Source organism: Festucalex cinctus, chromosome 4, assembly GCF_051991245.1.
Source record: "Festucalex cinctus isolate MCC-2025b chromosome 4, RoL_Fcin_1.0, whole genome shotgun sequence".
Classification (NCBI taxonomy): Eukaryota; Metazoa; Chordata; class Actinopteri; order Syngnathiformes; family Syngnathidae; genus Festucalex; species Festucalex cinctus.
The window spans coordinates 19,864,181-19,877,550 of record NC_135414.1 but is presented as its reverse complement, the minus strand read 5'-3'; the positions used below and the strand labels follow the sequence as shown (position 1 = coordinate 19,877,550).

The following is a 13,370-nucleotide window of genomic DNA, read 5'->3' as shown; positions in this document are numbered from 1 at the left end:
TTTATTTTTCATTGTCGTTGTACATCTGTTATAAGAGTTCTGATCCCCAATGCCATTTAAAAATGAGAGCCTGGCGTGTTGTGCGCATCAAAGGACCAATCAGTCTGTTCTGCTGCCAGAGCTGTGAAACCGATCCTCACTGTCTCAGTCCTCTCACATCTTTATTCTCCAGTCAGATCTTCAATGCCACCTTTCATAGTATACCCATCTTACAACTACTCGCATGACTAATATTCTGCTGTTAGGTGTACCTCCTCCAATGCTAACCATGTGACATGTCTGCTGATCTTGTTCTAACTCTGCAAGCATGTGGGTGTGTATATCAGTGTCAAGCTGTCTATACTTTTATAAAGCGGTTTTCTGTCTGCTGGTTCTGAGAGATGTCCACATTTGTTTTCACTTCCCAATAATATTCAGGCTTGAGTTCGAAGTGTTTTTTCTTCTCCTCTCTCAAGAGGCTCCCAATGTTTTTCATGTTTCCATACTTTGAAGGCAAATGGACCGGAACTCTTGACGGCACACACTACAGGTTTCAGTTGATTTATTGGCGCCGTTTTGTTTGTTTTCTGGCATTCTCCTTTTGATAGAAAACATGTATGTGTGGAACACTTGCTGCCTGTGATGAATCGTCTTGGCAGCCAAGACAATTTTAGACGTCAAGGAGTGTTGGGCCTGCTCAGAAATCCATGCTGCTTGTCTGTTCTGAGTAATGATGAAGAACGTGAAAAGATGTGAGCATGAGCTACAGCTGAACTTCTGGAGAAAAAAAAAAAATCACACAAAAAAAGGGCTGAAATGTTTTTAGCGTTTGTTTGAGGAAAACAATACCCTGCTCTGTTTTCCTTGTAAACTGTCAAACACCACATACACTGGTTTGATTCAGAATTAAGGTTTGATCACATTTTGTCAGTGATTTTGTATATTTCCTTCCTCATTTATTCAGTTAGCTTCTGATATTGTCAGCAAACTGACAACATAAGCATCGGACTTGTGTGCCCAGAATATTTTTCATGTGCAAACACCAGCTTGTGCTTTTGTTACAAATAGTGTGTATGTTTTGTATCCTGCGCTCTTACTATTCTCTTACTGTCAGGTTGAAACGGTTTGCAACCATTATGTAAAGGCTTACATCTATAACGGAAGTCTACCTTATCGGATTTTCTTCAATAATATCCTCTTATTCTTTTTGGGGTTTCAGAGAATGATGAGACAGGAGTGATGGATAGTTTGCTAGAAGCTCTTCAATCAGGAGCCGCATTCAGAGACCGCAGGAAGAGAGCACCAAAACCCAGAGGTAAGTCTCCCTTGAGTTTACACATGTGCTTATGGATGCACATTGAATGGAACAGGGTTGTCCAAAGTCCAAACCACTGGCCAACATTGCCCAAACTGCAACATTTATTGTTTTAGGTTTTAACTCCAGCCACTTGTACTGTTCAACACTTAATCAAATTTGTTTTTCTGAATGTCAAAGCTTTTTGACGTTTCCAGTATACGTTTGCATTGTGTGTAAACTGCCTCCTTTGCAGATAAACAGCAGCAGACCATCAGTCCCAGCTCCTACCGTCAGGTTCTAAAGCCTGTTAATCATGGTAAAGCAGAATACAATCTATTCAGCTAAGATCTCAGGCATGGTCAACACTATCCACTTGCTCTCATAAGTAATTTTTAACCATTTCACCCGTTGCATGTAATGGGAAGTGTGTTCACTGTGCCCTCTTACCCTTTCAGTTGTCTGTCTTGCTGTGACCCTGTGTGCGCCGCACACTTTGTATGGATGACAAGTTTCGGGCAGTGATGTGTTTTGAATGGGGTAAACAGTGTGAGGAAAGCTGAGTTAAGCAGAATTTAAATGCAATCCTGTGCAATCATAGCATTTGTCTATTCACAGAAAGATTAGTAAAACATTGCAGACGAGTAACAATTTCAGCTGGAGGTAAGTGTTGTACCAAAAGTTAGTATTAATACTTTATATTGTGTGCAAGCCAGCTTATTCTAATTTGTAGCCATTCTCACCTGTGGTTTGGTGGGCTAGGAATATACCATGTTTTGCAATATCTGCAGACTTACCGTTCACGTTTCCTACATAGGCACCTACTACCAATGAATTACTTGATGTTCTGGCAAAAAGTATTTGTTGAGTCAAAGTGTTTGTTTGTTATAGATTATATAGTTATTATATTTTTTAGATCTTATTGTTTGCTTTTTTAATGACTGTTAAGATGGCTTTTAAGCATAGCAAATCTAAACAGCTGATTTCCTTCTCTCAGAGGTTTTCCGCAATCATACCTGAACCACTTACGTTGTAGCCCTTTTACCTATTATTACCTGTAATTGAAATCCCCATGGGCTGAGGTACAGCACCCATGAATAAAATTATTCAAGCTCAGTCCGCCCACATCATTGATGGCAATGATAAAGGGCCTCGCTCAGTTGTTCTGCTTTGGAAAGCGATGAAAGGTTGGGGGATATACAGTGTGGGAGGAAAAAGACAGATCGAGGTGGCTGCAACATCAGAAATAAAGAGAAATTGTGTGAGGAAGAAAGATTGTAGCAGTTGGTATGCCTGAAACAAATTTGTAATATACAGTAAGAAACAATATCAGCATTCTGGGACTCTAGTGTTTGTGTGTGTCTGCTTTTATGACAGATATTGTAGATGACAGATTAGATATTAATATGGGGATGACAATAAATACAGTGCACAAAGTTACTCTTTATTAATAACTCCTTCATGAATTGTGACAGCAATAAGGACTTGGACCAGTTTACCCAGTTGGTAGATGCAAACCTGGCCTTGTTGACCTGTAAACCTGAAGTCTTGTCTGCATAGCAGGCATCGTGTTCAATGTGAATCACCCAGAGCAAACAGCTAATTACTTTTCTCTGCCCTGCCCAAACACCAGCTCAGCCCTCTCAGTGCCCATTCATCTTAATTTCCCCCACTCTACCATCTGCTTCCTAAATAACACTCCTCCACATTTCCCTACCATCCCAGATCCCTGTTGTCTTTTTCTATACTCCCATGGCCTGACAGTGGCCCACCCCAAACATAATTACCTGTTATTGGTATGAAGTCTACACTTCTGCCTCAGCCCATCACTCATAATTCCCTTCCCACCTACCTCACCAGAAAATTGAGATCTTTTATTCCCACACTTGAGTTTAAGTGAGTTAAACCCAGACATTGGTCTGTTTTAGTGACAGTGTTTATTAGGAGGTATAGTCACTGAAACAGTTGCTTTCACGTTCACACCATCTAAACGCCAACTTTATTTTTATAGATGTCTGAGTATCTTTTTAATAATTGATCAAATTTGTTTATTTGTGTTAAAGCAGCAAAGACAATTAATACAGAAGAATCTGTGCTTTCATATACTGCACTTATTGTTGAAGAAAGCTTTTTTTAATGTGAACTTCTATTATCTCATCATCTCTCGTTTCTAAAAACTAAATAGGCAAAGCACACTGAAACATGAACAGCTAACGATCGATCCGACCTCACGCAGTATGTGGAATTCTTTGACTAATTTATATGAGTGGCAGATCGTCGGCCTCTACTTTTGCTGTAGTTCGAAATTGCCGGTGAACGGCATTGCAGGATCGCACTGTTGGACATAAAGCAGACAGTCAAACTTGCCATGTCATTCCACGAGCTTTCAGAACAAAATTTCTGAGTACAAAGCAAGAGTCAGCTGGCCACCTCTAAGTCATACCAATACAGTATTTACTGTATATAAATATATAGAGGTGGGTACTTCCATCTCTCCATCGGTCTGTCATCAGATGCCCATGTTCTCAGCGAGTGTTTTATGACATGAATCCTCATGTAATGAGAAGGACTGTCTGTACTGACCTGATTTGACGGACGAAAACCTGCTTAGGTCAGTGCTCAGTCCGTATATTTTTGTCAAGGCTTTGTGTCATAAAGCACTCTCCAAAAAGGTGGGCTTCCGTCATGGCCACCTCTGGATATATATTATGTTTCACAGTAACAAATATTCACATTCTGTCCAGTTCAGCATTCTGTCACGTCACTCAGTGTGCAGTTGTTTCTTTTTTAGCGAGGTCTGTAGTTTTCTTCAGCACACATTCACAAGTACACATAAAAGTACGCAGACACACCCGACTTGAGGGGATGAAGGTAAGCAGGCTTTGTGGTAGCTGGCCTGGGTTAGGATAAGGCTTTAGGGCTCTGGGGCTCCTTGGCTCTCTAAATTGGATTGGGCTCTACAGAATGATGGATCGATGGTGGTTAGCCACACGGGTGTAGGAGACTTATTGAATCTATAAAGCAGTCATAGCTTTTTAACTGTATTCCTCTGAAAACGTCTCTCCAGGCACTGTCTGATCATTTCATTATTTTTCTTGAAAGCCGTTATCTTAAGGTTGTTGAGCGGCTGAATTGTGAAGGTATACAGTATATGGTTATGAATGTTTTTAATTGGTCCAAAGTCACAGACTGTGCAACCCAGAGATAAATGTGTGGATGGTTTAAAATGTGAAAAACATTCACAAAGGCATAAATGGCTTTGCCTACAATAATATATTCACTTCATAAACCTTCAGCAAATCCATAGCAATTGTCCTGTTTGATTTTCATAAGTATTATACTTTAAGTTTTCAATCTTTGAATATTCTAGAGAGAAATGTACTGCCCAGTATAGGCAGAGTTCTTCACTCTTTCTTTACACGTTGTCCAGGCTTGGACCAAATGACAGCTGTGTCGTAGCCTACAGTATTTCCCAATACTCAATCTCATTTTTCCTCCACAAGCTAACACCTTTAGTTGCAACATGTACCACATGTTAAATATTTGGCAAGTTATTTTCTGTCACTTCAATCTGCATTCTCTTCTTAAGTCCAGTCGAATATTGAAACCCATCCTTTGTCACACCTGCTAGAGTTTACATTTTGAGTCCCAAATGCTCCAAACATTCATTCGCCTCTGTGAACAAATTACTCACTGTCGTAGACGTTTCCGTTGGCGGGATTTTGTTGGCTGTAATTTTGAAGTCCTACATATAAAAGATTATTAACTGAGTAGTTTCACTAATGCCGCAGCTCTCGCTTAAAGGCATTGGTAAAAAGGTCAGTTTACTGCTCTCTACGGCAGTTGAAGGTCAGGATTTGTCCTCAGCCCTTGTCGTCACCATTCGTCATATTAACGCTACAGAGTCCACCAAGCGTTGTTTAATAAATTTAGCATCAGAAAACAGTTTACTGTTTTTACGATTTGTTGAGATTAGGGATGGGTACCTTTCACATGTGAAACGGTACTGTTCCAATGCTCGGTACCTGGGAATCGAAACCAATTTTCGGTACTTTTGTACTCTATTTTTTCATTTTTCTTTTTTTTTTCTTTTTTTTTCTTTTTTTTTTTTTTTTGTTAAATTTTATTTATTTGAGTGGCAGTAAATATGTTCATCATTGTTTATTTAATAGTAAAAATATATTTTAAAATCAATTTAACAATTACCTTTCAATATATAAAACTTGACAAATAAAAAATATATTGAAATTTCACTCAAATGAGCCGGAGAGGAATAGTAAAAATAAAGGTTTAACATTTTACCATTATTGAAGTATAATGAATAAAGTTAATATTACAAAAAACAAAGTGTGAATCAAAGTTCTGTGCAATGAATAACAATAAATATATAAATTAATAATAATTGATGTTATTTGTTTCTTGTGCAGCTATAAATGTAAAAACACTGATTATGTTAATTATTTCTCACAATAATTACGAAAAAAAATATTTAACAAAGTGGTAAGCAGGTAAATATGCAGCACTAAGTCAACTGAATTGTATTTATACAACAATTCACAACATGTTATCTAGAGTCACTCTACACATTGAGCAGGTCAAGAATCTCACTCTTCATACTATTCAATGGAACACCACATGAGCAAGCATTTATTTAGCAACTGAGGCAAGGAAAAACTCCCTTTAAAAAGAAACCTCAAGAAGAACCCAAGCCCTGTGGGATGACTGTCTACCTTGGCTGATTAAGTTGCGATGGATAGACAGTGTAGGGACAGAGGGTAGGGAGAAGGACAAAACAGGGTAAAAGCAACGGCAGGAAAGATGAGAAAACTAACACAACAGCTGTATCAGCAACACTGATAGTCCAATTTCTGTAAATTCACTTTTTACAACATTCTTAGGAAATTACAATGCCCAGTTTTTGAGTTTGAGAACGCAGCATAGAGCTCCCTCTTGACCTTACTCTAGTCTCCAGCTAGCACGGTTTTTGGAATAAGTAAAAGAAGATAAAAGATATCTTGTCAAATCCAAGGGAATATGAAAGCCATCCGCTCTTATCTTCTAAAGAAGTTAGCAAGAAACAACACAATTAATTTTGAGTGTTAAACCATGAACCAACTGCAACAACATATTTACATTTTTTATTTTTTTATTTTTATTTTTTTGCATGAGCATTGGAACTATTCTAAAATAAAATATATTCGAATCAATTGTTCATCGGTTGCATCAGAGTACTAAGTGACTTGTGAATCTGCAATCTTCCCAGAGCTATTTTTCATTCAGGTGAAGATATTTGAGCTGCTGCTTCTCTCTTAAAAAAAGAAAGAAAAAAAAAAACATACTTGACATTTCTCTCTCCTCTAGTCTGTGGAAACTAAAAACTGCTTTCAATTCCAGTTGAACCCATTAAGCCCTTTGCTTGTCCACTGTATCCACTGGCCTGTCTTTTCCCAAGGCTCTTCTGAATGTCAACCACCACTATTAGGGAGAACAATACAGCCAAAGGAATAAAGGAAATCTGCTGGCTGTCAAATGACTCATTTTTAAAACAGCGGTTTGTTGATTTGCTGATCCAACATGCTTATTATTAAAATATATCGTACAAGTATATGATAGAATTACTGTGATTGGCTGGCGACCAGTTGAGGGTGTGCACCACCTCTCGCCCAATCAGTGTTGAAATCGGCTCCAGCATGTCCGCAACGCTTGTGAGGATAGCATATTCTGGTCTGTGCGCTTGTTTACATGGCCTTAGTTTCAAACAACAAATATTGCTAATATTCCTGTTTTGAAAGTGTTTTTTGACTGCATATAAACATACTCAGTAATTTGAATATAAAGTTAGTTTTCAAAACATGCAACACATAAAATTGAAGCTACTTTATTTCAAACCATTTCAAAATTGTTTTATTGAAGAACATGTGGGTTTGTGTTGTAACTCCTGCATGACAGATTGAAGTGGGACACTTCCGTATCGATTAGCAGATGCACTCAAGGAACAGAGTGGGATCTTTACGCAGCAAAAGAAAGTTGATACTCCGTTCCATATTGACAGGTAGCGCCAAAATCTATTAGTGATGGCCGACCACAGATAAATATATATATGGAACCACTGTTTAACTTTATCGCTGTTTTAAGTTTAACCTTTGATCTCACAATCCATGAAGCATTCAAGTGTGTGCTATATCTTTGGAAATAAATCTTGTCATTTTATCACATTTATTAAGCTGTCCTTTGTAATTAGACAAGACATTAAATCATTGTCTGCTTTGTGGGTTCCATGTAATGCAGAAAAAATATATAAAACACAAAATAAAATGCCTACAGGACAAGTTGACATGGATTTAAACCCTATCTATTAGATAGTGTTCTCTATATTTCATTAAGCTCTCACTTTGAATCCAGTCATGATGCCCTTTCCAATGTTGCACACACAGGGAGCTTCTAATTTTTGCCAAGTACAGGTAATTTAATTTTAAAACAAAAAAAATAGATAAATAAAAAGAGCATGCCAGTTTGGCTGTGTCCCAGTAAAGCCCAGCTTTGTATCCTTTGCACATTCTTAACATGTCCCTTGGCTTTGACCAAAGTGAATAAATTAATAGATAGACGATATTCTACAAAGAATAACAAATTCCCTGCACACATTTAAATAGGCAGCATTTCTTTGGACTTTGTTGAAGAATCAATCGAATTTGACTGGAAATAAACGCTTTTCTGTGCTCCAAGCAATAACACATTTTTCATCCGTATGCACCCATCTTGCAATTTAGCGTACTAAATTTCGTAATTTTTTAATAATGGTACTGCCCAAAGCCAGCTGAGATATGCCCCAGCACCCCTCGTGACCCTTTTGAGGAATAAGCGGTCAAGAAAATGGATGGATGGATGGATTTTTTCATGTTGTTTGTTTTGACAATAGAGTTTTGAGTTTGACTTTTGAAATCTGCACAAAAAAATAAATATATTACAGTAGGTCTCATTGTGCTTATTTTTTTCTAAATCTATTTAGCTTTGCTAAAGGATCATACAGCCCATTCAGGAATACTCCCATTATAAAATTATTTCCCAACAGGGCCACCACTCTGAAAGGCTTCATGTTGGGTCACACGAATTGAATACCTGAGACCTACCTCCCTACTTTGACCAAACTATACCTTTCTTATTCAGCATGTATGATTTAAAATGCTACTTAGTTTGCCTTTCGATAGTGGGATCTCACATAGTGCTAGCTGCATGCTAATAAAATATTGATGTTTGGATGAAAATGTAAATGATGTAAATCATGGATCTGATGTAATGTCCCAATATTGCATTGATGTGCTATTTCCTTTTTTTTTTTTTTTTTTTTTTTTCTTTTGGTACTTGCTATGTGACATCTTTGCACGGTAAAATTGTATTGAAGTGCATTGGTGCACATAATTATATTCAATGTGAACACAGACATGCCATAAGTTTCATGGTATATTGTGTATATTGTAGCCTACATGACATTGTGGCCTTTTTGAAGGTCAGCAACAACAAAGCCACTCACACACTCACTCACTGGCTTTTGACAGTCACAATCTCAGTAGTTTCCATATCAATAATAACAAGCCTACAGCGATAGTCTCTTTTTCTGTGCAAATTATATTCTGCAGATGGGAAACAAACCGCCATTATTTGTTTGTAAAAGGGGAAGAGACCCACCAACTCAGTAGAGAAGAACATCAGAAGCCACACTTGAGGTGGCAATGGCATCACCATTTTTCATAAAATTCTCTTTTTCCTATCTAGGCTACGGTGTTAAAAAAAAAAATTGAGTGTGCATGGGCACTGTCTGAAGTGTGAGAGTGTTGATGAACAAGGCTGACTTATCTAGGAAGGGTTTAGAGACGGAAGGAGCAGTCTGCCTGTAAATCATGCGCCTCTCTCGCATACTGAGCTGTAGCTCCGACAATGGAAGGTGTTTGGGCTTCAGCGGAGTCGACATGATTTATCAGTATGGTGAGTGATTATAGGAAGCCTCTGTACGTAAAAGGCAGATGGACTGGGAAAAAAAAAAAAGATCTCACGGTGCTTCATAAAACATGCAAAGAATCGTCCATTGGAACCTGTGGGAAATAGTCAAATTAAGACATTGCGAATATTGTGAATGTGTTTAAATTTAATACAGTAATTTCGAAGACCAGAAAAGGAAATGACAGCCTGTAAGCCATAAAACTATCCTTGATTGCAAGATGCTATTTTATAGCTAATTATTGTAATCATTGGCCTTCAAGGCTGTCACTCTACTGTCATATTTAAAAACAGCTTGAGGTACAAAATGACAAAATGCAGGACCTTTTTTCATTTTTAATGGATAATTATCTGTCTCGGGTGTTAGAGGCGAAATGATGAGCACCAAAATAGATCAAGTAAAATGAAAAGTCTGTGATCTCTTTTCCTGGCAGTGAAGTGGAATCAAGTAATGAAACACTTAACGTTAAACCACTGCTCGTTTTATGTGCAAATTCAACTTCACACATTGACAGTTCCCTCAGACTCGGTTGATGACTTTTTTTGTATCGTACTTGCCATGTTTTTATTAAATGTAAGTCATTATGTCTGTGCTTAGTCCCAGTTGCCATGGTTGTGAAAGATTCATGCTTTGATGGAAGAGGGTAAAGGAGTTGACACCCATTTTAATAAGCTTAAATGATTATCTTTGAAGATGTAAATGCAAAAAATAAATACCAATACAAACAACTACAATCACAGCCTCACAGTGAAGGCGGTGGTGAAGGTGCTTGACAGTCACACAAAAACAAAGAAATATGAGCAAATGATAGTATTCAAGTGCAACAGTAGGAAGATCCAGTGGGAGATAAATTAAATCAGTGAATGAATCAGAAATTTGCGTTCTTTGCCTTGGCATAAAATGTTTTTCAATAAAGATCGTAATCCCCGGTTTAGTAGCGATTCAGCAACGTGTTTAGCTGCACTAGTAGTCAGCTAAAGCTCTTGTGCGGTGTGAGTAGCAGTTTTAATGAGGCGCAAATTAAGAATTTTGACTCACAAACTGTGATTTCAAGCCTATTATTTTGAGCCTTAACATTTCATGTAAATGAGACACTGAAAACTTTGCTACTGTGTGGGTCTACAAAGACTGTGTATGTCACTTGTAGATATGTTGAACTGGTGAAGCAGTGCTACAAGTCTCTTAGATATTGGAAGTTATAATACTGTGCATATCTGGAGATAAAAACACAAGTAGCGAGCGGAATGTTGCTCAATAATGCAAATGTATGAAAAGTAGTATTTAAGCTTAAAAAATAAAAATAAAAAATTACAGCTTATTCAAAAATTGCCTAAATGTAAGTGTGAGTAAATGTAGCTCCTTATTCTTCATCTTTGTTGCTTTGTATTTTTAATTACTTTCTACTTATGCTTGTGACATTGGCTCAGTTGTAGCAAAATTCTCTGCTGGGTTTTCACTAACCGTGTTGAAGGCATGTAAGTGATTAATTATTTGTATAACTACATTGCAGCAATATTTATAGTGACAGGAGAACACTGATTCTTAACTTGGGTTCGACCGAACCCGAGGGGTTCGGTGAGTCAGTCTCGGGAGTTCAACAGAGGTCAAGACACTCACCCAATTTGCATGATTTGTGATGATGTGGCCCGCTTGGATATCATTGGCTGCATGTGATCATGATACATTGCTTGGCCTATCTTTTTGGAATTTGGTGCACTCAGTCGTCGATTTGTGGCTGTTGTGATAGTCCACCATGGGATTTCTTCATTATTGTAATCCCTTCATACCATGTCAAGCAAAAAAAAAAGAAAGTGTTTGGACGAATGTTTGCAATGCAAATTCACGTGTGACGGAATGTAGGGAATTCCACAGCGTTCATTTCTGGGGCCTCTGCTATTTTCATTGTATCTGTTGAACCTGGGTTGCATCTTAAGAAAACTTGGGCGATTGTTTTAAAGTGCTCTATAGAGTTGAGCTGAGTGATGGCAAACATTGTTTTGACTGAAAAAAAAAATCATTTATTTTTAAATAAAGACGTGTTTGGTGATTGTGCATAGAAAACTGGTGGGGGTTGAGTACCTTCAACAAGGTTAATAACTAGTGTTGTTCCGATACTGATACTGGTATCGGCAGAGGCTCCGATACTGCATTAATACAGTGGTATCGGTGCGTACTAACAAGTAACATGCCGATACCATTATTTCCGTCACTAATATAGGACTTTGGATGCAGCATCTTGTCTTGCTTGTTACTTGTGATGTGTGACATGTTCACTGCATGCCGATCTAAGAAATCCTCTTGGCCCTTGAATGCTCTGAACCAATGGCAGGACAGCTTTTTCATGTTGAGAAAAAAAAACCTTAGGTATCGGTATGGTATCGGCATCGGCCGATATTGCAAAATCGGAATCGGTATTGGGGGCCCAAAAAACGGTATCCGAACAAACACTATTAATAGCCACAACAGATAAACAGTTCAAAATGACTTCTATATAAATATAATTGCTCCTGAGTACTGTGTTTAATTAGTGTAGGTCAAGCATACTATTTTTAATACTGAGATGAAATATGGTCTTTCATCTGGTCTTTTAATTTTATTTCTTCAATTAAAAACCACTTGGGCTGCATGTGGGTTACAGGAGGACTTGCCGACTAAAGAGTTGAAACTACTTTCCAAGGATAGGCTGCGAGATGATGTCGTTCTAGATTTATTTATTTTTTTTCTCTCTCCTTTTCCCCCACCACAAGGTCTACTTAACAGCACACCTACGATATCATGATGGAATATCTAAAGCAAATGGGAAGCACATGGATGCTTGATCAACTGAAGTTCAAATAATTAAAATTGACAATCGTACGAGACAATTGTGGGTATACTGCATACATATTATAGCTTTGACACAGTTCCGACCTCCCCCTCTAACTTTGTATCACACTTTCAACTGATCAAATTACCAGTGATTTATTACAACTGTCAGTAGCAGGTGCATCAGATTGGTGTTTTGTCTCTGTCAGAGCCAAGTGGAGCCTAAGGTTAGCAGCGTTGCTTATCAATCAATTCTAAGGGAGCTCTTCCTGTTTCCCCATCTGCATAAAGCCAATTGTCTGTAAAACGGAAGACTGGTCTTGTTTTGTGTTGCTATCATGAAATGCAAATACCTGGGAAATGCTTTACTTTATATCATAAACAGACTTTTAGAAAGTTGAAACCTATTTGCCTTGAAACTCTCCACACTGCAGACTGCCTAACATCAGATATGTGAAATTCAAGAATTTTTGTCAGCTTTATTTGCAGAAAGTTCCTCAAACCACTTGTGTTTTACCCACTACAGCAACCTGCTGGGAACATCAAGTATTTGCCTCTCAATTTGTTAACAGTCTTTCTCTCCAAGATCTTTGTACCTGCACCTTTATCTGCAAGGCTTTGAACAGTTTTAAATAAGTCACAGTCAAACAATAATAAAAATTCAGTAAGCCCGCATTCAAGACATTTTGCAGCATATTTCATCATCTATCTGTCTTCTCACGTAACAGCAGCATACCTTGTTGGTGTCCTTTCTTGATTTCGTCTGAAATCATTCTTAATTTATACTCGCTATATACTAACTGTCAAAAGCACTTCTCACAAGAAATAAACTATGGACAGTGAATTCATATTGCACATACTTGTCCACCCACAATCTTTTTTTTGGCTCCACATAGTTAGTATGGAGGAATTACATTAATAAAGAATTCACATCATGTACCGCCACAACAGCTATAAGTCAAATACTGAGCTCACCAGATTCCCTGCAGCACAGATAGGCCAAACAATGTAGTGTGACCACCTGCAGCCAATGATTGTGTATCTTCATTCATTCATTTGTAAAGGAAAAGTGATAATATAAACCAATATTCTTCATTGTTGAATGGAAAGGATCAGAAAGAAAACTTGTTTAATAATATTAAAAAATTATATTTTACTGGTAGGTCTGTTGGTCAAAAAAGCTGTAGAAAAAGTAAATCACACTTCAGATGCTCAGTTGCTGATGTGTATTTCCCCCCCAAATGGTGCTAATATCTACTGATTAAAATGGAGCGTGAACTCTCCCCCTCCATCTCC

The 13,370-nt window shown here is 37.8% G+C and overlaps 1 protein-coding gene across 3 annotated transcripts in view; it reads left to right on the top strand.

The window, feature by feature from the left end:
* LOC144017717 (protein diaphanous homolog 3-like) overlaps positions 1-13,370 on the top strand; it is a 74,148-nt gene that overhangs the window by 44,467 nt on the left and 16,311 nt on the right. For all 3 annotated transcript variants that reach the window (XM_077519584.1, XM_077519585.1, XM_077519586.1), the window contains 2 exons: positions 1,199-1,294; positions 1,530-1,592. In XM_077519584.1, coding sequence (XP_077375710.1) covers positions 1,199-1,294; positions 1,530-1,592 — 159 coding nt within the window. The remainder of the gene's footprint in view (positions 1-1,198; positions 1,295-1,529; positions 1,593-13,370) is intronic.